General features: G+C 35.1%; 1 protein-coding gene across 3 annotated transcripts in view; it reads right to left on the reverse strand.

Moving 5' to 3' along the window:
• The window catches only part of LOC149790490 (mannose-1-phosphate guanyltransferase alpha-A-like), a 48426-nt gene that overhangs the window by 16585 nt on the left and 5191 nt on the right, over nucleotides 1-26650 (reverse strand). The window contains exons 3-9 of one of the 3 annotated variants that reach the window (XM_089972534.1): nucleotides 24923-25026; nucleotides 23231-23423; nucleotides 20513-20572; nucleotides 18236-18366; nucleotides 11942-11974; nucleotides 6710-6838; nucleotides 5244-5388 (exon numbers count right to left, since the gene is read on the reverse strand). In XM_089972534.1, coding sequence (XP_089828660.1) covers nucleotides 5244-5388; nucleotides 6710-6838; nucleotides 11942-11974; nucleotides 18236-18366; nucleotides 20513-20572; nucleotides 23231-23423; nucleotides 24923-25026 — 795 coding nt within the window. Of the gene's footprint in view, nucleotides 1-5243; nucleotides 5389-6709; nucleotides 6839-11941; nucleotides 11975-16106; nucleotides 16134-18235; nucleotides 18367-20512; nucleotides 20573-23230; nucleotides 23424-24922; nucleotides 25027-26650 lie in introns of all 3 variants that reach the window. The other 2 variants (XM_089972535.1, XM_089972537.1) reach the window with 2 other exon arrangements.

The raw sequence follows: 26650 nt of genomic DNA on the forward strand, positions 1-26650 counted from the left end.
CTTACTCTCACTGACACAGTGATAATACCATGTCAAACATGACTTTGAGTCATGCCATGTTAGGCTTACTCACACTGGCACAGTGATAATGCCAAGTCAAACATGACTTTGAGTCATGCCATGTTAGTCATTCACTGAAACAGTGATAATGCCATGTCAAACATGACTTTGAGTCATGCCATGTTAGTCTTACTCTCCCTGGCACAGTGATAATGCCATGTCAAACATGACTTTGAGTCATGCCATGTTAGGCTTACTCTCACTGACACAGTGATAATGCCAAGTCAAACATGAGTTTGAGTTATGCCATGTTAGTCTTTCAATGACACAGTGATAATGCCATGTCAAACATGACTGAGTCATGCCATGTTAGTCTTACTCTCACTGACAAAGTGATATTGCCAAGTCAAACATGACTCTGAGTCATGCCATGTTAGTATTTCACTGACACAGCGATAATGCCATGTCAAACATGACTTTAAGTCATGTTATGTTAGCCTTACTCTCACTGACACAGTGATAATGCCATGTCAAACATGACTTTGAGTCATGCCATGTTAGTCTTACTCTAAATGACACAACAAGAATGCAAAGTAAAACATGACTTTGAGTCATGCCATTTTAGTCTTACTCTCACTGATACAGTGATAATGCCATGTCAGACATGACTTTGAGACATACAATTGGTTAGTCTTACTCTCACTGACACAGTGATGATGCCATGTCAAACATGACTCTGAGTCATGCCATGTTAGGCTTACTCTCACTGACACAGTGATAATGCCATGTCAAACATGACTTTGAGACATACCATGTTAGTCTTACTCTCACTGACACAGTGATAATGCCAAGTCAAACATGACTTTGAGTCATGCCATGTTAGTCTTTCACTGACACAGCGATAATGCCATGTCAAACATGACTGAGTCATGCCATGTTAGTCTTACTCTCACTGACAGTGATAATGCCAAGTCAAACATGACTAAGTCATGCCATGTTATTCTTGCTCTCAATGACACAGTGATAATGCCATGTCACTGCCACAGTGACAATACCATGTCAAACATGACTTTGAGTCATGCCATGTTAGTCTTACTCTCAATGACACAGTGATAATGCCATGTCAAACATGACTTTGAGTCATGCCATGTTAGTCTTACTCTCACTGATACAGTGATAATGCCAAGTCAAACATGACTTTGAGTCATGCCATGTTAGTCTTACTCTCACTGACACAGTGATAATGCCATGTCATACATGACTATGAGTCATGCCATGTTAGTCTTACTCTCACCGACACAGTGATAATGCCATGTCAAACATGACTTTGAGTCATGCCATGTTAGTCTTACTCTCACCGACACAGTGATAATGCCATGTCAAACATGACTTTGAGTCATGCCATGTTAGTCTTACTCTCCCTGGCACAGTAATAATGCCATGTCAAAGATGACTTTGAGTCATGCCATGTTAGTCTTACTCTCACCGACACAGTGATAATGCCATGTCAAACATGACTTTGAGTCATGCCATGTTAGTCTTACTCTCACCGACACAGTGATAATGCCATGTCAAACATGACTTTGAGTCATGCCATGTTAGTCTTACTCTCATTGACACAGTGATAATGCCATGTCAAACATGACTTTGAGTCATGCCATGTTAGTCTTACTCTCACTGACACAGTGATAATGCCATGTCAAACATGACTTTGAGTCATGCCATGTTAGTCTTACTCTCCCTGGCACAGTGATAATGCCATGTCAAACATGACTTCGAGTCATGCCATGTTAGTCTTACTCTCACCGACACAGTGATAATGCCATGTCAAACATGACTTTGAGTCATGCCATGTTAGTCTTACTCTCACCGACACAGTGATAATGCCATGTCAAACATGACTTTGAGTCATGCCATGTTAGTCTTACTCTCATTGACACAGTGATAATGCCATGTCAAACATGACTTTGAGTCATGCCATGTTAGTCTTACTCTCATTGACACAGTGATAATGCGATGTCAAACATGACTTTGAGTCATGCCATGTTAGTCTTACTCTCACCGACACAGTGATAATGCCATGTCAAACATGACTTTGAGTCATGCCATGTTAGTCTTACTCTCACCGACACAGTGATAATGCCATGTCAAACATGACTTTGAGTCATGCCATGTTAGTCTTACTCTCACCGACACAGTGATAATGCCATGTCAAACATGACTTTGAGTCATGCCATGTTAGTCTTACTCTCACCGACACAGTGATAATGCCATGTCAAACATGACTTTGAGTCATACCATGTTAGTCTTACTCTCCCTGGCACAGTGATAATGCCATGTCAAACATGACTTTGAGTCATGCCATGTTAGTCTTACTCTCACCGACACAGTGATAATGCCATGTCAAACATGACTTTGAGTCATGCCATGTTAGTCTTACTCTCACCGACACAGTGATAATGCCATGTCAAACATGACTTTGAGTCATGCCATGTTAGTCTTACTCTCCCTGGCACAGTGATAATGCCATGTCAAACATGACTTTGAGTCATGCCATGTTAGTCTTACTCTCATTGACACAAAGACAATACCAAAACAAAGATGACTTTGAGTGATACCATCTTAGCCTTACTCACTAAATTTTCTTACCAATTAGAGATCCAAGGTTCCTAAATCACATAATCTAAGCTTTAATGCTTGAGTGAACATCCTCAACAATCCTATTATGCAAATACATTCATAACTTGGACAGATATGGCATACTGACACCCCATTAAATGTCATCTGTAGATTGGTCCATTTAAAACTGCCAAGGAAGGACTCTAAGAAATATCCACCACCTTGAATGAACTGTTTTATGATTTAGTTAGTCATGAATGATCTGAGTAGATTACCAGTAACTTTAAATTATTTTATTTCAAAAGACAAGGAAATAGCTAAATGTGATAACATTATCAACATGGTAACATCTAAAGGATCTCAAATGTGATAAAATTATCAAGATGGTAACATCCAAAGGATCTCAAATGAGTCAGCTCTTTTACTGATTAGAATCAACTGTGCATTCTGATCTAGAATAATGCAATTAAGAAATTACCAATGGACATACAGGCATGTGAGAAAGGAAGCAAGCAACTATAAAAGTAACTGAATAAATGAAAGCACAAAATTTATAAACATGCAGCAATCCTTGTTAAAGTTAAGATGCAGAAACACACACAAAAAAGTAGAAGCATGGGCAATCAGGGTACATAACTCCTGTAAATGGAATTCTGCAATACTGAAAATCAAACTTATTTGAGAACCATGTGTATATCCCCTGCCAGTCATGCTGGGCATGGAATAACAACTATATGCATATCCCCTGCCAGCCTTGATGGGCATGGGAAACCAACCATGTGTATATCCCCTGTCAGCCTTGATGGGCCATGGATAAAAACCATGTGCATATCCCTTGTCAGCCATGCTTCAATGGCCATGTGATAGCAACCATGTGTACTCCCCAGCCTGTCATGAGGGGCATGGGATAACTACCATGTGTATATTCCCTGCCAGTCATGAGGGGCATGGGATAACAACCATGTGTATATTCCCTGCCAGCCTTGATGGGCATGGGATAACTACCATGTGTATATTCCCTGCCAGCCTTGATGGGCATGGGATAACAACCATGTGTATATTCCCTGCCAGCCTTGATGGGCATGGGAAAACAACCATGTGTATATTCACTGCCAGTCATGAGGGGCATGGGATAACAACCATGTGTATATTCCCTGCCAGATTTGATAGGCATGGGATAACAACCATGTGTATATTCCCTGCCAGCCTTGATGGACATGGGATAACAACCATGTGTATATTCCAGCCTTGATGGGCATGGGATAACAACCATGTGTATATTCCCTGCCAGCCTTGATGGGCATGGGATAACAACCATGTGTATATTCCCGGCCAGATTTGATAGGCATGGGATAACTACCATGTGTATATTCCCTGCCAGCCTTGATGGGCATGGGATAACAACCATGTGTATATTCCCTGCCAGCTTCGATAGGCATGGGATAACAACCATGTGTATATTCCAGGCCAGATTTGATGGGCATGGGATAACAACCATGTGTATATTCCCTGCCAGCCTTAATGGGCATGGGATAACAACCATGTGTATATTCCCGGCCAGATTTGATAGGCATGGGATAACAACCATGTGTATATTCCCTGCCAGATTTAATAGGCATGGGATAACAACCATGTGTGTATTCCCTGCCAGCCTTGATGGGCATGGGATAACAACCATGTGCATGCCCCCTGTCAGTCATGCTGGGAATGGAATAACAACCGTGTCTATTTCCCCTGCCAGCCTTGATAGGCATGGGATAACAATCCTTGGTAATGTTTCGCTATGGAATGAAAGTTAGAGGGAATGGAATCAGGGACCATAACTCTTCTAAACAACGGCACAAAAGACTGAAAATCAAACTTTATCAAGACATGATCACTACAAAGTTTCATTCCATATTGTACTAAAACTCGTAGTAAAATTTATGGAAACCAAACAGTTGACTGGTGTATCATCAGGCAACATGAGGACCATGGGGTCATGCCAACTTCATTATGGATGACTTGAATAAATGTACAATATTTGGTTTCAAATCTTAATGTCCTGGCATAGGGTTTATATCACAATGAAAAATTCTTTATAGCACCCAAACCTTGCCCGTGTTCCTGTTTTGACTTTGCCAGTCAAAAGTTAAGACAAGTCATGATATCTGATATCTGGAATGTTTTTAGGGATTCTGATCACAGGAGTAGAATTGTATAGTTAACTACAAGTCTCATAAACAATGAATACATTAAAGTGACAATATCAGCAACATGATAACAAGGTGTCTTTGATGTTACAATGCAGATGTTTTAGTTATGGTTGGTATTTCAATCCTCTTTCCATGTCGGTTCTCTGCCTTAAATTTGTAAATTTATTATCTAAAGGACAGATAGATCTGTATGATTTCCTTTAGACAAACAATACAAAGACCAGTCAATATAACTGGATAATTTGTTTTTGACAAACAATACAAAGACCAGTCAATATAACTGGATAATTCATTTTTGACAAACCACACAGAGAAGACAAATCGATACAATTCGATAATTTCTTTTAGAAAAACAATACACAGAAAACCAGTCAATATATAAATTCCTCTTATACAAACAATACACAGGAGACCAGTCAATATAATTACCACAGCAGTAGGATGAACCTGAGCAGAAGAATGGATGAAGACATCTCCAATGACTTTTGGCTTCCCTTCTCCATTTTTGGCCAGTCGATCGAGGTGAGTGTCATGGTACAGCTCCAAGTAGTGTCGATTGGCATAGATCACTGCGCTGCAAAATACAGAAAAATCTAAATCTGATACAACTCTTCAATCCCTATTTCCATATCACACACTCAGACTGAATAAATCTAGGTGTTTTTTCTGACATACACAAATCAATTTATTTTATGAATTAAATCAAAATTTTAAAAAAACCAATTCATTTTGAATTTATTTTACATGGAAAATCGAAACTATTTAGAAGCTGTAAATTGATGTAGTATCTAATAAAAACAAATTTGGTTCTAAACAGGATGTAGAACTTGTCTGATATGGCACAGAAATACATATTAGCTTGACTGCCTCAGTGAATTCCTAGACCATATCAAGCTTGTTCTTTCCATCGATGCAGAACCAAACATGTATGTGTATTTTCTCATTCATGTGATCTGAAACGTTTCAGACTCCTAAACAAATAAATACAAATTTCAAGCTCTAAGCATGCCCAGCAACAAGAAGCAACTTTTTTAATTTATTTATAGTTTTATCACCTTGATCTGACACAAATAATTAAAGGCAAACCAATCAAATTAACAATGAATGGTTAGAGCAATAGACAGATCCTGAATGACGTCATCTGCAGCCATATTTGTTTTATGCTGGTAGATTTACTATAGAGTTTTTATGGTGCTTGAAAGTTGAAATAAATTCACTGCATTTCAAGATACTCTTACGAAACATAGATACATAAACAGAATGCAAATCAGGCTTTCTGCTATTAACCAAATTTGTAAAAAGAATCGGCATGTGATGCAGGACATGTGGATGAGCTGAAAGGCTGATGATATTCAATCCTTTGCCGACAGACACAACGTGTAGAATTTATATGGTGCTCTTCATGACGTTTATGGCCCAGTAACAGCAGGCCAGTATCAGAACAGGGTACTGGGCATGGAATAGAGAATGTATGTGGATATGAGCTGCATGCAATATATTAGTGACATATGGTCAGGTAAAGTATAAAACAATGAATTCATTTTCAAGAATATCAAAATCAATTTTCCTGGATTTGCAAACAGTGAGAGAGTCATTAATATTTATCTTCATGGATCTGACAAGGGTTCCTACTGTTTCTTATTTTGATGTCTTTAAGTTCATTAAATGTATCCACCACAAAATCCACACAAAGTTGGAACCCAACATAAAAATAATGAAGTCACAGTAACTGCTCAAATCACATAAAAAAATAGGGTCACCTACTAAAGGCTGTATGAAGGATGCAAGTGAAAAAGAAAACCCTACTTCTATTGAATCAGCAGTCAGATTTATGAGACCAGACTGTAGCATTATACTTAATGATTTCCACACAGTGGAGAGGATGGGGTTGTTACCCGGCTGATTTTATTTGGCTCCAGAATCTTGTTGTATGGAAAACATACAGTTTTCCAGTGGATGCCAATGGAACAAATATATCTTGCTCCATTCTGATGACTTCTTTGTTTGGTGTGTTGTAGTCAAAGCTGTGGAGAAAATAAAATTATAATAAAATTAGTAGCATTTATTCTCGATGATTCCAGCAAAACTCTGTGTTCAAAATACCGTATACATTAGCTTGTAAGTCAGATCCAAGTGCAAACAACACAGACCCAGATAAGTGGTGGCATAATGTACTGGCAGATCGTGTTCAAATGACTAGCTGTAATAAACATCACAGAGCCAGACCTGTATGTGCATTATGTGATGGTAGATCTGTGTCTGTGTTTGTCTGCAGTTAAATGTGACTTGTCAACAAGTATATACTGTATATTCTAGTTTCCCTATGTGATGGACACTTGGCTTCTTTAGAAATGTGGTCTGGGCTTCCAACTTCTACAGGCACTTTGTAAGCCGACTATACCAATATTGAATAAACTTTATCTTATAGTATAAATCAGGTTCCAATCTAAAAAATGGTAAGTAAATAAAGCACACAGTTAAATAGCTATTGTTATCTATATATTATATATATTAATATATATAATTATTATTATTATTATATATATATATATATATATATATATATATATATATATATATATATATATATATATATAATTCTTAATTGTAATAGTTGTATTGAGAATTATCAATGTAGTTAAGGGAATTAATAATTTGTATTCTTCAAACGAGATTAATATTTACATGCTATGTGCTACAAATACTCATTCACCTTCAAAAGTACTTTACTATCTTGGTAAGTAATGTCATCAACATATTATGATACTTTTAGGAATAAAGAAACAGACTTTGAAGTTTTCTGGGTTAGCTGTATCAACTCTATGCTAACATGGTTAAATGCATGCAACACAAATCTTTGGTTCTTAGCAGTATCTAACTGGGCATGGTCTAAGTTATAGAATCTGATTTTATGCCTTAAAATGGCAGCACAGAAGTAAAGTCTTTAATAGTAACCTGTTTTCACAATTCAAAAAATTATCTGATAAACCTTCTGATACAAAACTGCTTATGGTTCCATAATTGTGAATATAATTTCTACACTGATTTTTTAAAAATTGAAGAAACTTGTAAATAATAAAAATAAAAAAAGGGTACCAACTTTGTATCTACTTCCATTTTAAATATATCTGCAAATCATTACAGACCTAAATTTTAGTGATGATATTGGCTATAATTTTTAGAATCTTTTTTTAAATACTGATCAGGTTGTAACCATGACAATAAATAAAACACACTGGTCAACATCTAAAGAGTAGAGTCATTTTCTAAAAACAATTCACAATGACATGTGCTGTAAAAATATTACACAAAGAAATAGCTGAAAAAAATAACATGCCTTTAAAAGAACATTCTTAGGACCAAACTGAAACAAAATTAGTATAGCATGCAATGTGTTTGCAAACAGATGTATGCACCTCTCTAGACAACTTGTTAGCAACAGGGTCCATAAACATCAAGTGCAGCATGTTTATGGGCAGAACATAGTGAAGGAGACTGATTCTGGTTAGAAGCTGGGTAAAAGGCAGTTGGGGCTCTAGCAACATTCATTGATACACAAGAATTATCACCGCATTGTCCTACACAAATATTTATCTAATGGATTTTAATATTTATGGATATAGGATCTGAAGAAGTTAAATAAAGTCAATAAATTGATAACAGACTCAAAATATAGATAAATCAAACAGGTATAACTCACTAGTTGATGTAACAGTAAGGTTGGAGTTACATCCCTTTACAGCTTCATAGTTAAAATTACATTTACCAAACAATATTATTTGCACTGGTTAATTCCTCAAGATAGTGATGTTAAATGTCACCATACACATTATCCTCAACAACACATGGCAATGACTGAGCAAAACTCTCGTCATTTGTACATATAGAAACAGCACATATCAGCAGCATGGTCTTGGAATAAAACACGAACATAAAAAATTGACCAAAATAAAAGGGACATGATAATGCATGTATGTATGCATGTGATTTGGATTTTTAACGTAGCTTTAACAAATTTTTCAGTCATATTGCTACAATGTCTGCAGTGTGGTAGTTTATAGTGATGTCTAGCACTGGGGCATCATGCTGCATGATGTCCCACCCAGTCACATTATCATGACACCAGGCCAACCAGTCCTAACACACACCTCTTAATGCTGAGTGCCAAGCGAGGCAGCTGTTAATACCATTTTTGTAAGTCTTTGGTATGACTCGGCCGGGGATCGAACCCACAAACTCCTGCTTCTGAAGCAGACTCTCTAACCACTAGACCATGCATGTATGTATGTATGTATGTATGTATGTATGTATGTATGTATGTATGTATGTATGTATGTATCTATGCATGCATGTATGCTAAGTTAATTGTCATTCTATTGTTTATAGTTGGTAAATTAGTCTCCAATGATCTAGTTTGTCTTAAAATGTAAATGCAAACTGACTTAAAATAACAAATTGTAGTGTCTATGTATGTGCCAATGCTGTGTGATTTTAACAAGTAAAAATCAGACTGACCCTGCACATGGATGTTATCCCATGAGATCTTCAATTTACGTATACTGAAATCCACTGAGCCAATTAAGCTGTTAATTATAGTGTTATCATGCCAAAAGAGCATTCAGTTTTCAACAGTTGTCAAAATAAATAAACCCTACTGATGAGAAAGCACTTAATTAGGTAATTTTCTTTGATTGACACCTCATCATATGATTGTTTATTGAGAAATTATTTTTATTAAACAACATCTAATGAAATACATAACTTCTTATTGAAATTTGCACTAACCACTGTGACCAATAATAAAACAAACAAAATATTGTTTTTTTGTTTAATAATATTGATTGTAATTTCTTAATGTAAAGCAAAACAGAGCTTCATCTTCCTATTTCTATTTATATGAGAAAATAAAAGTGGAATCTAAACCTGCCTTGCATCCAAAGCAGGTTCACAAGGTATCAGAGCATGCTAAAATTAACAGGACATCTTACAATATACAAGCATGCTGCAACAAAGGTTAACATGCAAAATTCAATGAACTACAAACATGCATTCATTCTCAATCTAGTTTTTAACAACATGATTTACAAAGATAACTGAACTCATTTTATTTAAAGATGAACAGATGTGTTCATTAAAGCATCCATCTTGTTTGGAAGTCTGAAAATTGCCTTAAATAACATTCTAATAGACTTTGATCAACTTTTAGTTACTGATCATTCTGTACATCAAATGATAGTGCGAAAGATTTTACCTTTGAGACATTATCCCCATAGAATTAAGATTCAGTCCAATGAAGGATGCCATACAGTGTATTTATTGCAATGTAAATTTTATTTATTACAATGTACAGTAAAACCTGTCTTGAGAGACCACTGCTATGAGAGACCACCTGTCTTGAGAGACAAGGTTCTCCATGTACTGATATATTGATTATATAGTGTTCTGACCTGTTAAAAGAGATCACTTGTCTTGAGAGACCAATATGTTTAGGCAAAAGAGGTGGTCTTTCAAGATAGGTTCCACTGTACATGTTACTTATTACAATGTACATGTATCACAAAAAGAACAAATAATAAGACTGAAATGGCAAATCTAAAAATGAAATAAATTTTCTATATTGATACCTAAAGGTGTTGTAAACCACAAACTTTGAAGTGATGGTTGTCAAACCAGTTTATGTTTCATTTAAATCATCAAATGAACTAAATTTTGACAACATCCATGGGAAGCTATGGTTCAGTATAGGCTACATTAGAAATGGTGAAAGAATTAATTATACAACTATCTGAATGGATAGCCAACAATCAACAGTGGAATATTGGCAGAAATTTTACATGTGAATGATTTAAACTAATGACAATTTACAGCACAACCTCACTATAAGGCTGATCATTATAACACAGTTCTTGTTATAATGTGAGTATAACCAAGAAGGGATCCCATTTCATGAAGTAATAGTAATCTTTATACATCATGTATCTCATTATAAGGCAATCTCACTATAAGGCTGATCATTATAACACAGTTCCTGTTATAAGGTGAGTATAGCCAAGGGGATCCCATTTCATGAAGTAATAGTAATCTTTATACATCATGTATCTCATTATAAGGCAATCTCACTATAAGGCTGATCATTATATCACAGTTCCTGTTATAAGGTGAGTATAGCCAAGGGGATCCCATTTCATGAAGTAATAGTAATCTTTATACATCATGTATCTCATTATAAGGCAATCTCACTATAAGGCTGATCATTATATCACAGTTCCTGTTATAAGGTGAGTATAGCCAAGGGGATCCCATTTCATGAAGTAATAGTAATCTTTATACATCATGTATCTCATTATAAGGCAATCTCACTATAAGGCTGATCATTATAACACAGTTCCTGTTATAAGGTGAGTATAGCCATGGGGATCCCATTTCATGAAGTTATAGTAATCTTTATATATCATGTATCTCATTATAAGGCAATCTCACTATAAGACTCATCATTACAACACAGTTCCTGTTATAAGGTGAGTACAGCCAAGGGGAATCCATTTCATGAAGTCAAAGTAATGAGGGTCTCTTACAAAGTGTTATAATGAGGGAGTGCTGTGCATGTATATAAGCAGGCAAACTTATGTTATTTATAAAGAAAGGTGAATGAATTGAACAAGTGCTTGTAAATATTGTAGCACAGCACCATTTTTACATAGATGCAATTCATTGTAAACAGAAACACAGTACTGTAGATATAAAACAGACAATATTTATCAGTAATTAGTGAAGATTTTATATTCACATAGTTACCTGGAGTTTTACATTACATTTCACTGGCTGTACCATTTAAAAAAATAAAAAACCCAATCATAAACAAATTCTTAACGAAAACCTAGGGACATGAGATTTTTAAATCAGAATAGATTCATTTTTAAATAAAGTTAAACTTCTGTGTTTAGTTTTGTGTTGGTATACTAAACACAAAATATATATTTACACCAATGCAAAAGGGCTATGAAGTGTGTTTTCAATTTGTCTGTAACCCTCTTGTCAAGTGGAAAAACCCATCGCGAACTCTTGATTGTCCTAGGATAGTATTGTTTACCCAATAACATGAAGCTGTAACATGCATGCATACTTACCGATAGGCTCCATTCTGGGCTTGTACATCAAAGCTAACAGTAGTAAGTCAAATAATGTTATACCGTAAGTAACAATAAAAAAAAGCTTGGTAAAAAATCTAACAGGCTGAAACTCAAAATACCACCTGAACTGTGTAAAGCACTTAATGAAAACATTAGACTGTCTTGATACACAGAAAAATACACAAAATTGTCTTGAAAAGTGTTCCACAGAATGTTCTGTGCAACCTACGAAAGGACTGAATCGGTTTCATTTGGTGTGTTATGGAACAGCAACACAACTAGGTTATTTAGTGCAATTCGAGTAAAGTGCCTTGCCCAAGTCATACCATGATAGCTGATCTGAGGCTGATCTAAAGAGAAAGTATGATTGATTTTTTTCTTGTTTTGTTGTAACGGAGAGCGCTTTAGACCACTCAGCCACACGGGGCCCCCGAAAGTATGATGGAACCAATAAAATAAATACTGTGCCATCATCATGACCCTTAAGAAAGGATGCCCAATGTGACATGCATCTCACCTTCAAGTGCTGATGCAAAACTATACCAAGCTACAGCCAGCCCTTTGTCTCAAACAGCTCTCCAGTTATGGAGCAGAAATGTAAGTCTGATGGATAAATTGACATACTTACATTTATACAACTGCACAAAAATAGATGGAACTTGTATATTATTTCACCCCTTTTCTTTGAACATGCCAAAGAAAGAAAATAAAACAACATTAAATGAATATAATGACACAGATTATTTGAAAAACACAGAATCACAGTGGCTCAGTGGTAAACTTGCTGGATGCAGGTTCAGTTCATGCCATCAGATCAGGTCCACTTCCATGGAGTGCCAGCCCTGGGCAAGGCAATGTAGCACTGAAGGTCCACTGCCACGGAGTGCCCTGGGCAAGGCACTTTTCTTCAACAGCCACAGAATGGTAAAAACTTTATGTGTTTATGTACTTTAATCAATGCTTAAACCACAGCTCAAAATCAGGCGACCATCATATTATATGTCACCATTATGACATCACCTGTTACTAAAGTGTATCCTACCATGATCAAATATGCTTACGGCCGGATGTAAAATGGTACGTATTCTGCGTCTTAAAAAATGATGCACCAGAAGAATGCTTAGACACATTTAAAACTTCAATAGCAGTTCTGTGAAAATAAATTCTCACATCACTGAAAAGTATACGAGACCGTGTTACATTTTTAGTGATATGTGTGTGTGATTTCGATTTTTAATGTAGCTTTAACAATATTCCATTCATATGATGTCTGCAGTGTGGCAGTTTTAAGTGATGTCTAGCACTGATGCATAATGCCGCAGACATGTACCATGATGTTCCACCCAGTCACATTATCCTGACACCAGGGGATCAGTTATTGTGATGCAAATAGCTAACTTTTTCCATTTGCTAACTCAGGCTGAGCAAATGACTAGATGTGTGCTTTGTAAAATATGTACGTTCCCCCTACAGACTTAAAATTTAAAGATTTTAAAAACTGGAAGAAAAAAACTCCATATTCAGATGATATGAATATGCATACAGGTATGTGCAACAAATGTTATTTTGTGTACCTAAAGTAGCTTTAAATTTTATTTGCCAATTGTATCATTTCTGTGCAATATTGCTGGTCAACATCTTGGGACAGGCCTTTGGATGGATGGATACTGCAGCAAACCTTTATTACAAACAAATTGAAGGTTAAAAATAAGCATTTTAAATATAAAATGAATATAAAACTTTGATGAACTGGCATCATTAAAAAACTGAAAAACCTTTATGCAAAAATGCTTTCTCTTAAATTTGGTGCATTTCTGTTGAGCAGTTTTTTGAGAAGTTGTTTCAAAAGTTTTTCTATTTTTAGAAATAGCATCCATATTTGATGGTTGAACTGCATCCTTTTAATAAATCTGAAACACTCTCATACCGAATGCTTTCTGTCAAATCAGGTCAAATTCTATTCAGCCATTTTTTGAGAAATCATTTTAAAAAATTCTTGTTGTACAAATGGCAGCCGTTATCTCTGATTGCAGAGTAGCCTCATCTGAACAAGTCTGAAAGAGCTTCATTCAAGAATGCTTACTTTTAAATTCAGCAATTTTAAAGAAGTTGTAAATAACAATGGTTGGATGACACATGGCAGACAACTCATGATGGATTATGCACAACGGACAGAGGACCATACCACAGGTTCACTTGGCCTTATCACCAAGTGAGCTAAGATCTTGTAATGACCAGGTTCTGGCTATTTTTCATTAAAAATGAGCTTAATGGTAAATACAGCTAGTGGGGAAAAATGTATCATGCCAACTAGATCCGTGTGATCTCAGGTTCCATTCGCACAGGGCACAAATGACTACAGCTGATATGCATCTCAAATTTAGGCATACAGGGTAAATATCAGGCAGGCAAAGTACAAATCAACCGATGTTTACAAATACACATACAATCAATTGAGAATCTAATGTAATTTTAGGGCATAATGTGAACATGCAATCACCATTCAGTTGGGTTTATTCTAAAAGTGACAGTTCATTGGGAAAAATTCCAATATCTGAGAAAAAGCAAACAAAGCAAGGCTTGCAAATAAAATGGAGGATTTCTGCATGTTCTGATAATTATTGGTGTGATGTTTATAGAGATTGGCATAAAAACAACAACCACATGTTGAATAGACTCAACAAAGTAAATAAACCTTTCAGGCCAATATCAATTAACAGGTAAATCCATTTTGCTGTTGTTGTTGTTGTTGTAGGGTTTAATGCCATTTTTCAGCACACGATAGGCTATACATGGCGGCCAGTATTAATGGCAGAGGAAGAACCCAGAAAATCCTTGGAAAGAACCACCGACCCTCAAGAAGCTACTGGCAAGCTTTCTCACATACCCACATTGGCCTATTCCAAGACTCGAACCCACGCAGACAGAGGTGAGATGGCAGCGATCCATAACGGAGAGCGCTTTAGACCACTCGGCCACTCAGGGCCCCAGTAAAACCTTAAATCCAGATCTAATCAAACTGTATTATTCATAAGACCATAAGCTCAATTTTTATTTTATTTTTAACAACTGTAAAATAAAGTTCATGGCAAACCTCAAACACGAAAAACATTTTAAATTCTTCTGAATCAGCAGATAAAACATATATGAGAACACTGGAGATTACAGTTTTAACTTAATACTATAGAAAAGAAAGTCTTCTGAAATGTAATGCCAAACAGCATAACAGTATCAACTTTTTCATTCTTTTAACAGAATATCTATTGTATGTCATGTTGAAGCGTAACATACCAATATGAAGAATAATTCATGTCAGGAAACTTGCTTCTGTAATTTTGCAGTAAGTAAAATATTTAACAATTATAAAACTGTTAACGATAAATGAGGTATGCAAACAAAGGAGATTAAACGAAAACACACAACCTGCATGAAAAACTGTCCACAATGCAATTTATCAATCAAGGTCTGATATACACATAATTTACCCAGATTGTTTCATTATGTGTGCGCATGTGTGTCTGTGTGTGTGTGTGTGAATTTAATAACAGCAACAAATTAAGGAAATATATGCAGAATGAAAAAGATAAACCATTATAAAAGATTCATTGCAGCAATCAATAAATATATATATTCTGCCAACACCTCAATTAATATCCTGCCTTTGTCGTAAGCTTTCCAAAGTACAAGAATAAGATAATTAATTTATAGCCATTGCATAACAATTCTTATTTATATCATTAATCGCCCAGCATGCATCACTGCACCAGTTCTTGTACTGGTGGAACAGTTCCGGGTCCCCAACAGAAAGCTAATGACAAGTGTATGTACTGGGTGGATAGAATGAGCAATAACCATTTTTATTTTCATCTCACAATTTAAAAAAATTAATTTCTAATTCTCAAAAATGGCAGATTTCATCTTTAAAATGATAATTGCAGTAAGGTGACCTTTAAGATGGTACTTGTTATTGGTAGAATTACATGTGTGCAAATCTTGAACTCTGGCTACAACTAACACAATACGAAAATAATATAGTACACTGGGCAATATGTTTGATGAAGCAAATTTTTTGATTCTTTACTTTAGTGCAAAAAAACTGTTATCTGGGTACATCAGACCTTGCTAAACAACAGACATGCATTATTTTTTTTATGAAATTTACCACAAAAAGTCCTTGGTACCACTGACACTGAAGGGCAAAAGTGAAATGGATGGTTACCACTGACAACAGTTTCAACAGAGATATAAATATGTCATAATTGTCAAATATGTCAACGTATATTTATTAAATAAAAGATCATTTACTTGAGAAAATAAATTGTACAAGATGTCCATATTCCCCATCTTGTTTGTGTATCCAGCGTTACATAATCAAATGAATTCAAGATTCAAAAACAATATATAGACAAAATATGGAATTTATTATCATTTTTAGGAAATGAACTAGTCCTTTACAAAAGTAAACAATATTTCAAATAATACCCATTAAAAAATTCCCAATTTTTTATTAATTTTTTCTTATTCTCAGTATACAGATTCTGTCACATTAATGTTCTGGTATCGAATAATACTTTATTTACCTACTAAAAAAATACGAGGCAAACTCATGTCACTGATTTTCTTTGCCAAATAACTTCATTTTCCAACTAAACCAAAATACCCCACATAAAATCCCTGATTAGAAGTTCAAACTGTGTAATTGCCCTCTCCTTCTGTGCTTAATCACTCACACCTGTAGCCAGATCAAGCAAACCACACAATGAGTTTTCACCAGCTGTTACTGAAGGTCACGGCCATATGACATATGAATCAGGGAGTTCAATAAGAATGGGTAAAACTTTTGTTTTTGAAAGATTGAAATGAGTAGAATGCTTGAAGAATGAATGCTAAAACAACAGGTACTAGACGCAAGCTTAAAAGCAATAACCTAGTAAGAATTAAAAAGAAACCACATAAAGTCCTCATATCACAACAATGACCCACTCCAACATTTTATGTTATCTAAAATACAAAATACTTAATATACAAGGCTCAACCACCCTTTGCTCTGAAGATGGGGCAATGTACTCTGGTGCCATGTGAATAGGCTAATTAGAGAAACCTACATGCTACCTAAAACCAAATGTTTGATGGAATACACCGATCTGATGAGAGAAAGGAGGAAAATTGGAATTGTAAAAGGTAAATGAGCAAGCCTGGCTATTTATTAGTGTAAATTTTACCAAATGACTCTGACTTTATTTACTTTGTGAGTGATTAGGTAACTTTTACACTTCAATAAATACAAAACCAAGATCACTTAGTCCCAAAAACAATTAAAGTTTTAATACAAATACAATGAATTGATATGTTTTGGCAGCAATTAAATTTTTTGAATGAGGACAGTAGCCCAGACCCACCAACCCTAACAAAACTTTCTCAGTAAGGCAGTCAATCTTTTTCCATAACGATGGACCAGTTTTCAGTAAGGAGTAACAAAATATCATGTATTGTCAAGCTGGACTCAATAAGTATGAGTCAATACTGATGCAACATCTTTAAACATTGTGTTTATCTCGAACGTTTATAAAGTTGACTTGAACCTTAATTATATCCAGTACAGGTTCACAAACTGCAATTCCAATGTTCATGGAGCTTAATGACTTCTTGATATCTCTCAACCTGGTGTAATCCTTATAAAAAATGTTGACGTGGGCCCGATGGCAATCATCATTCCTGCCATGTGACATACTCAAATCAAAACATGATGTCTACTAAACGTGACAGCTATCCTTCCTGACCTTTCCCACCAAGAATTTGAATATCCCCTTTTATTATTCTGTACTGGAAGAACGTCTGAAGAGATTTACTGTCCCTTTCATCTGGCATGTCACTTGCTGGACATCATTTTAAAAAAAATAAGCAAATTACCAATGCAGATGCTCTGCATCAAAAATATGAAGTTTAAAGCATCGGAGGTACTCTGGTATAGTTAGTCTGATTCAATCACAAATTCCAATGACTCAATTATGAAACCTGACTATGAATCAAATACAGATAAACCTTATTTTACCACAAACAATCATATTTCTGCAATATGTTATTTTAATCCTTAATTCTTTTATTTTAAGGGCTATTTCCTAAAAAGCAAAATTATAAGGGTTGGCAAGTCTTGGATCCACAGGAGAATCACTGTTTATGTGACTTTAAATTCATGGCTTGTAAAATCCACAGGCATCAACAAAAAAAATTGCAAACACCCATCCCCAAAAATTCATTTTCACTATCAGAAGAAAAATAAATATTTCATACTTGTAATTTTCCTCCAAATTCTGCTTGAATATTCTCTTTAGAGGTTCAAATATACATGGTGAGCACAGGTATATGCCACAGTTGATTGTTGTACTGATGAAAGTTTCTGGTTTCTCCACATAATGTAGCACCTGCAAAATAATGTAACACCTGTACAACATTCTAACACCTGTAAAACAACTTAACACCTGTAAAACAATTTAAAAGCTACAGATCAGGGTCACTGTTTGTTCAACTGATTGCTCCTAACAAACTGCACTGACCCAGATCTGCTGGTAAACTATGCGACAGTAATCTGGGTGTGTGCTGTGTGCAGTTGGAAGAGACTTATAAACGAGTATATACAGTATCAAAGAAAATCAGAAATAATTAATTCCAAACTTCTGTAACTACCAATCAATTCTAGTAAATGTTCATTTTCTAGACTGTACTCATAGAATGATTAATGGAATTGCAGGATTGTCATCCATATTAATTTAGGGTGTTGTTTGTTTCTATTGGTTAACAAACTGCTGGCAGGGAGGACTGTCATCCATACTAATTTAGGATATTGTTTGTTCCTATTACTTAACAAACTGCAGGCATGGCCTATGGAATGAAACAGCAGCAGCATATCCCTGGTTTGAATTTCATCAGTTATTCAGGACATATCACTTGGACAGGCACTCTCATGCCATACTAAATTACCTTTGAATTTCTATCTGTTTGTCTGTCTGTATGTAAGTACATCACTCCCTTGATAACTCGCTACCTGATAACCCACTTATAACACGGGGTCAGGCATGGAACCCTTTTTTTAAACCAGAAAATACCCCCAAAATAGATCCTATTTCTTGAACTTGAAAAAAATCACGATCAAAATTGGTAACTGAAACCTTGATATATCGCTCGTTTTATGGTCACAAACGGCAGATATGACCTGGAAATTTTAATCAACAATTTGAAATTATCAACTTTTAATAAGAAGTCATATAAATGGTTACATTTTCTCTCCAAACAACATTCTTAGTACACCATAATTATAGATATTCAAGGAAATTTTGATCAAGGAAAATGCCACTTGTGCCTAGTGTAGGCAGCAGTACATTAATATTTAAATGCCAATAAAATAATATTTATTAAGTGAAAATTTTGTTTTAATTAAATCTTTTAGTTCAACTTAAGTGTAATCATGGTGATACAATGTGTATTTAAACGTAAAATGTGTCAATTTATCATAACAGTGCCAACTGTGTTTTGATAACTGACTTGCAGAAGTAATAGCTGTTTTGTTGCACTAAATTAAAAGCTGTCATCTTTTGTATTATCACTTTAATTATGTCTTTTGAATCAAATAAAGGAGGTAGAATAAATAAAAATAGTTAAAAGGCATGCAAGTCTTACATATTTAAAATCGAACACTGTCATTGTGTATGTAACATAATCTATCTTAAATTAACCAACTCCTTCATAACTGTCATCAAAGATAGCAAGGCAACCAAGCGAAATGAATACTTCATAAAATAAAGAACATGGTTTCACAGATACAGACCAATATGGGCAAACAATTTTCAGAGAATTCCTGAAGTGGCACTTAGAAATATCCTCAGGGATGATAAGAAGTTTCACTATTACTTTTAATGAAATTGCAACACCAATACAGTACTAACTGAACAATACAAAAATTGTGTTTCACCATAGGCAATTGTCTCACAAAATAAATGTCACTAGTTTTTGAAAGAAAGGAATCTTGTTTGGTGGTGTATCAACATATAGTGTAGTTCCTGGCTAACCTGACTCCCGACTTGGCAGCATAGTATTAAATACCACTCCAGGAACCAGACTAATTAACAAAACAAAAAGCATTGATGCAATACACAGATGTTTTCTCGTACACGTAATGGTTGTTGAAAACAGTTGGAATGATCTTTTACATGTTGGAAATTTTGAAAATAAATGTTATTTATACAGAATAATGAACAACTTCATTAGAAAAAGTGTGTTAATAACAATTATTATGAACATGATTGGAAAAGGAGGACTCAGTCATTAAACAGCCCAGTTCCCCACCCCCTCACTGTTTTCTCGATATATAAGAGGATTTTTTTCCAATTCTTGGAGATCCTTCAGTGACTCATGCCCTTGCTTATAATGCAATCTTTTTTTTTTGGACCCCGTTGTGCACGAGTTATCAAGGGAGAGGTTATGTATGTATGTACGTATTGGGGTTAGTGGCAGTTTAGTACAATCTTGGTTTTATCTAAATTATATAACTATTACTCATTTTTAAAATCAAACCTCAGAAGTGTCCCTGTTTTCCGCTATACATCCATAATTCATGGACTGCTGCCTTGTTGCCTGAAAATAATAATAATAATAATAAACAGTTGTATTTAACAATGTGACCTTCATATCAACCTAATATGTTCAGCAATTTTGTTCTGGCTGGAAGCAAGCAGTGTTAGCCACTTGACATTTTCATCAACAAAGCAAAGGCAGAACAATTGTTCATTATCTGAAAAGATACCCAACACTTTCCAAACTTAGAAAGGAATAGTTTATACTTAATGAACAGTAGAGAGTGAATATAATGTCAAGATAAGAAATGGTAACTTACATGTCTAACTTGCATTTCCATGGAATTTATTATTGTAACGCATTTCCAATGTCCTTAAATCTTCCCAGTCACATCCATAATAATCCGGAAGTGTGACAAATCTTGAGTCTAAATGAAAGGGACAGCCTGAATGGGTTGAGTTACCATATAAAAAATTTAATTCTGTTCTGGAAATTAGGTTTAGAGGATTAAAGGTATTGATGGTTAAGGCATTAGCTGGGGTAATCCAGACTAATATGTTTTTTTTCCAATTAAACTTAATTATGCCTTCACCATATTTTTGACATAAATTTGCCTTTCACCCCACTTTACACCCATTATCACCCCCTTATTTGTGGAACAAATTCTAATGAACTTTATGAGCTGTTAAAAAATACTGTGACTTGTTTTCCACTTTTTGCAATTCAAAACTGAGCAACAAAGATACCTTACAATGGCAAATAATTCTCACCATAATTACTCTTAAATGATGGATCAATATACCAGTCAAACTCCCTAACTGACTGGAATAGGTGTAAAATGTTTGAAAACAAGATGTCCCAGTGTTCCAGTTATAAATCAATATAAGCGCAGGTAGCTAAGAAATCTGGGACTCAGTAAATGGTTTTCGTTGAAATTTCTCTAGTGCTGTTGACTCCATCTATTATGAAAACAAGGTGCTCTGTATCTTGCATCTTCAACAATGTCGGATCACTTGTCCAATACAGAAATGACCCTATGCCAGGATGAACTATATCAAAGTCCAACAATTTCTGTTCAGCATTGTTTTTAGATATAATTGCATAACTGATTTTCTACTGAAGTAAGTTCTCACCTCTGTCTGCGTGGGTCCGAGTCTCGAGTTCGGCCAATGTAGGTATGTGAGAAAGCTTGCCAGTAGCTTCTCATGGGTCAGTGGTTCTTTCTGGGGTTTTCCCAGGTTCTTCCTCCACCATTTATACTGGCTGCCATGCATACCCTATCTTATGATGAAAAATGGCATCAAACCCTACAACAGCAGCAAGTGAAGTAAGTGCAGCCATATTTGATGGTTAATGGTGAAGCAGCATCTTTTTACATAAATTTCAAGAAAGGCCAATTTCTGTCACATTTGGTCAATTTCTGTTATTTAAAGTGGTTATTTATTTATTATTTACAAAATCTTGACGAACTTTCCATATTTAGTAACAGCAGCCATATTTTATAACAGATTATCATCTATATTTAGTAACAGCAGCCATATTTTATGATAGATTGGCATCTGTATTTAGTAACAGCAGCCATAATTAATAACAGATTGTCTTCTATATTTAGTAACAGCAGCCATATTTTATGATAGATTAGCATCTGTATTTAGTAACAGCAGCCATAATTAATAACAGATTGTCTTCTATATTTAGTAACAGCTGCAATATTTTATAACAGATTAGCATCTTTATTGTAAATTTGTATGGTCTTCAGCCCAGGATGCTTTCTGCTGAGTTTGGTCAAAATCTATTCAGCAGTTTTCTAGGAGAAGCTGCTTAAAGGTTATTCCATTTTTTAGTAACAGTGGCCATATCCGATGATGTATAAATTCAAAAGACTTTCATGTCCGGATGCATTCTGCCAGGTTTTGGTCTGAGAAGAAATGATTTTAACATTTTTGATTTTAGTAATAATGGTCATATTCTACTGCATGCCAGAAACAGACCACAGTTGTAAACAATGACCATTTTAAACTGCCCTCAAGCCAGTTGTTATTGTTACATTATAATAATTTTATTGATGTCACAATGACTCCATGACATATCATTACTAAGCCACATAAGCAAACATTCAAGGCTATTGAAAAAGAACAATTTCTTCTTAACCATATGGCCATTATTGTGATGATGTGCTATTAAACGCTAATATATAACAGCTTATTTTTCACCAGATAGTTGCAAGAGTATCAATACATATTAAAAGTACAGTTAATCCACTGATGATTGAAACGCCATCGTCCTTCTGTTTTTGAGGCTCTTTATTGCACATTTAGTTAGATATCTGTTCTTCAAAAAGTGTTTAAATAAACTACATGTTGTATCACTACAATTACTTCTGGGTCTCACGAGTCAAAGTTATTTGTCTCATGATGTTAGGTGATTATGATATGTTCTGACTGGACACCTCTTGTGAAATAAACCTACAGAGAGGTCTAAGATCTGAGAACATTAATGGTGGTTCCACCATTATAAATATTGGTTTTACCACTTCTGCTGAATGGATGCAATAAATATGCAATTTGCAGCAGTAAAACCAACACTGGCATTATCTGATCTTTTAAGACTGATATTCCTTCAATGTGTTAATAGTGGAACAAAATTCCAATACTGGAAAACAATATCTTTTTTAAATGTATCGTGTGTGTTGTGTAGGAAGGGGACAGAATACAATACCTCTGTGCCAAGAATAGTACAAAAGGTCCCAGTTGGTCTTTGTTTGTGAAATTCAAGCATCTCCATGAGAGGGAAGTCTCCACATACATCAGAATTCATCACAAAAAAATACTGTGGATTTCCCATCAGAATTTGGTCACGAAAATGGTAAATGCCTCCAGCAGTGCCAAGCGAAGTGTACTCTTGCAGATATCTGAAACATTGCAAAAATATATGTGATAAGACTTTGCAAGAATTTATTTTAATTCGTATTATTCAGGTGTCATTGAATTTTAGCAAATTTACTATAAATGGAACATATCTGCACCATAATAAATAAAACAATTTGTATTTGTGTATCTTTTAATAGCATTTGAATACATTGTTGGCTATATCATGGAAAGGAAATGGAAGCTTAGTGCCTTTTCAAAGGGCATAATGAGAAAGCAGATCCAATGACAACAAAGATTTTGATTTTACTGTATCTAAATTGTATCTACACTTCAAAACAAGTGTTAATCATCTGATTCAAGTGTAACTACTCCAGGCCTTAAATTTTGTTTTAGAAAGAAGCAAAACCAACAAGTTTAGTAAAATCAACAAATAATTTAATTCCTTAAAATACAAAATGAAAACTCAAAATACACAATACTGTCAATTAAATCCTAAAATAATCCTAAACGTTCCATCACAAATCCAGAAGTATATACTGTTCTGAATTAATTTAAATATGCTTTAATGTGTTGATGTACCAAGAGTCTTGAATGTCCTGATGTACCACACTGATATAATCCAGAACGCATTTGCATGAATTCCCATTAATCCCAAAGTCCTTGTTGCTATTAAATCCTCCAGTAACAGTTGGAATCACATAATCTGCTTACAGAAATCTACTGTCAAGCATATTTTATGAAATTTCATGCCAAAAATGAAAACAGCATAAAGTGTGGCTGTGTATCTCATAATGATGAAGTCAACTGGATTCAAATTCTATAATATTTTACATAGTTCAAAGGATTAGAACATTCATTACATTCACTGATATGGTATGACAAGGTTACCTGACTTGGATTTGGAATTCATGATTGTGTGATACATTCACTGATGTTCTATAATAAATTTTACCTGATTTGGATTTGGAATTCATGATAGAGTGTTACATTCAATGATGTGGTGGAGATTTACCCGACTTGGATTTTAAATTTATGACAGTTTGTTACATTCACTAACACACTACTGAATCCTGATTCAGATTTTGAATTCATGATAGTGTGTTACATTTACTGATGTGGTATAAGGTTTACCCAACTTGGATTTTGAATTCATGACAGTGTGTTATTCACTGATGTATTATTGATGCTAACTTGGATTTTGAATTCATGACAGTGTGTTATTCACTGATGTATTATTGATGCTAACTTGGATTTTGAATTCATGACAGTGTATTATTCACTGATGTATTATTGATGCTAACTTGGATTTTGAATTCATGACAGTGTGTTACGTTCATTGATGCACTATTGATGATTTTGATTTTGAATTCATGATTGTGCATTACACTGACTGATGTTCTATAATAAAGTTTACCCGACTTGGATTTTGAATTCATGACAGTGTATTACATTCATTGATATGATATGAGAAGGTTTACCTGACTTGGATTTTGAATTCATGACAGTGTATTACATTCATTGATGTGATGAGAAGGTTTACCTGACTTGGATTTTGAATTCATGCTGGACGTTAATGATAAATTTTGTGAGATCTTCTTGTGCTTGGTAGAATCCTATCAAGATAATCTCCTTCATGTTAGGAACCTGAGAATAATAATAATAATAATAATAATAATAATAATAATAATAATAATGATAATAATAATACTGACAATAATAATAATAATAATAATAACAATAAATAGCAATATTAATAACAGGAGTCTCTTGAAGAGACTAATATTCAACTGACTTAAAAAGAATTTTCAGGAATACAAGATAAGACAATAACATGTTTTTAGATAATGAGTATTAACACATTAACCCCTGTAGGTTTTTGTCATTTTCGTCTGAAATTCAAGTAGGAAACACATTTTGAAAGCTATTTATGAATACATCCTAAAACACCAACTTCCAGGTGATCTTCCAATAACATACTGCCTAGTTGTGTTAGAAACATCATTTTTCATTGGCTATTTGGCTTGCGAATGAGCAGAAGGATAAAAGTTCTTTATCTTTTTTTTCGCTTAACAGACCCATTATTTTTGTATGGAGACCACTCTTTATTCCAAATGCCCATCTTACCCTACTTTTTGCAAAGGTTCATCTGTCTATTTGCAGTTCATACCGGTCTGCCTTAGACCAGTGGTTAATGTGTTAAAACCACTCATGAGTGATAAACAAGATTTTTTAAATTGGCAGCCATTTGTATATAAAATTGGCACCATCATCATTCAGGACCAATGAGATATCATTTGAAGTCTTCAGTGAAAATACCATGTCAACATGACCATCCATTCAGGACAAAAACACTTTCCAGCTGCCTGCTTTGGCAACCAAAACCATCTTTCAGATCAGCAACATTCATATGAAAAATTATGGTGAAAATCCCACATCAATATGAACATCTTAGAAAAGATGTGAAAAGATTTTTTATAACCACTACTGTCACCATATTTGAGGTCGGATCTTTGCTGTTGTTGTTGTTCTAGGGTTTAACACCATTTTTCAGCACAAGATAGGATATATACATGGCGGCCAGCATAACTGGTGGAGGAAGAACCCTGGAAAACCCAGGGAATAACCATCGATCCACGAGAAGCTACTAGCAGGCCTTCCCACGTACCCACGCTAACTAAGCCTTGGACTCAAACCCACTCAGACAGAGGTGAGATGGCAGTAATCCGGAATGGTGAGTTCCGTAGACCACTCAGCCACTCGGGGCCCCTCAGATCTTTGTAATTGTTTTTCATTTAGGACCAGCTGGAACGGAGAAGTCATCCAGAGAAAAACTAATGGTAACAAGATGGCCACCATGATTGCTGTCAGATCAGCACCATTTTCATTCAATACCAACTGGACAGCATAGGAATATTTTCAAGATGGCTGGCATGGATTTCAGACTGTCACCATTTTCATTAGGGCCAAAAAAGACATCATAATGAGTCTTGCAGAGAAACCCCATGAGTAAAGGACCATTCATTCAGGAGGGGCAGCAATAACAAAGGTTTTCAAGATGGCCACTGAGGTTGTCATACTGTGCCACCATTTTCGTTAGAGCCAAATAAGACATCATAATGAGTCTTGCAAAGAAACCCCATACTTACAGGACCATTGATTCAGGAGGAGTAGCAACAACAAAGGTTTTCAAGATGGCCACTGTGATGGTCATACTGTGCCACCATTATCATCTGGAAAATGCAAAGCCTTCCAATGAATGTGTGTGCAA

This window comes from Sinohyriopsis cumingii, chromosome 10 (genome assembly GCF_028554795.1).
Source record: "Sinohyriopsis cumingii isolate HCF-2022 chromosome 10, ASM2855479v2, whole genome shotgun sequence".
NCBI classification, from domain to species: Eukaryota; Metazoa; Mollusca; class Bivalvia; order Unionida; family Unionidae; genus Sinohyriopsis; species Sinohyriopsis cumingii.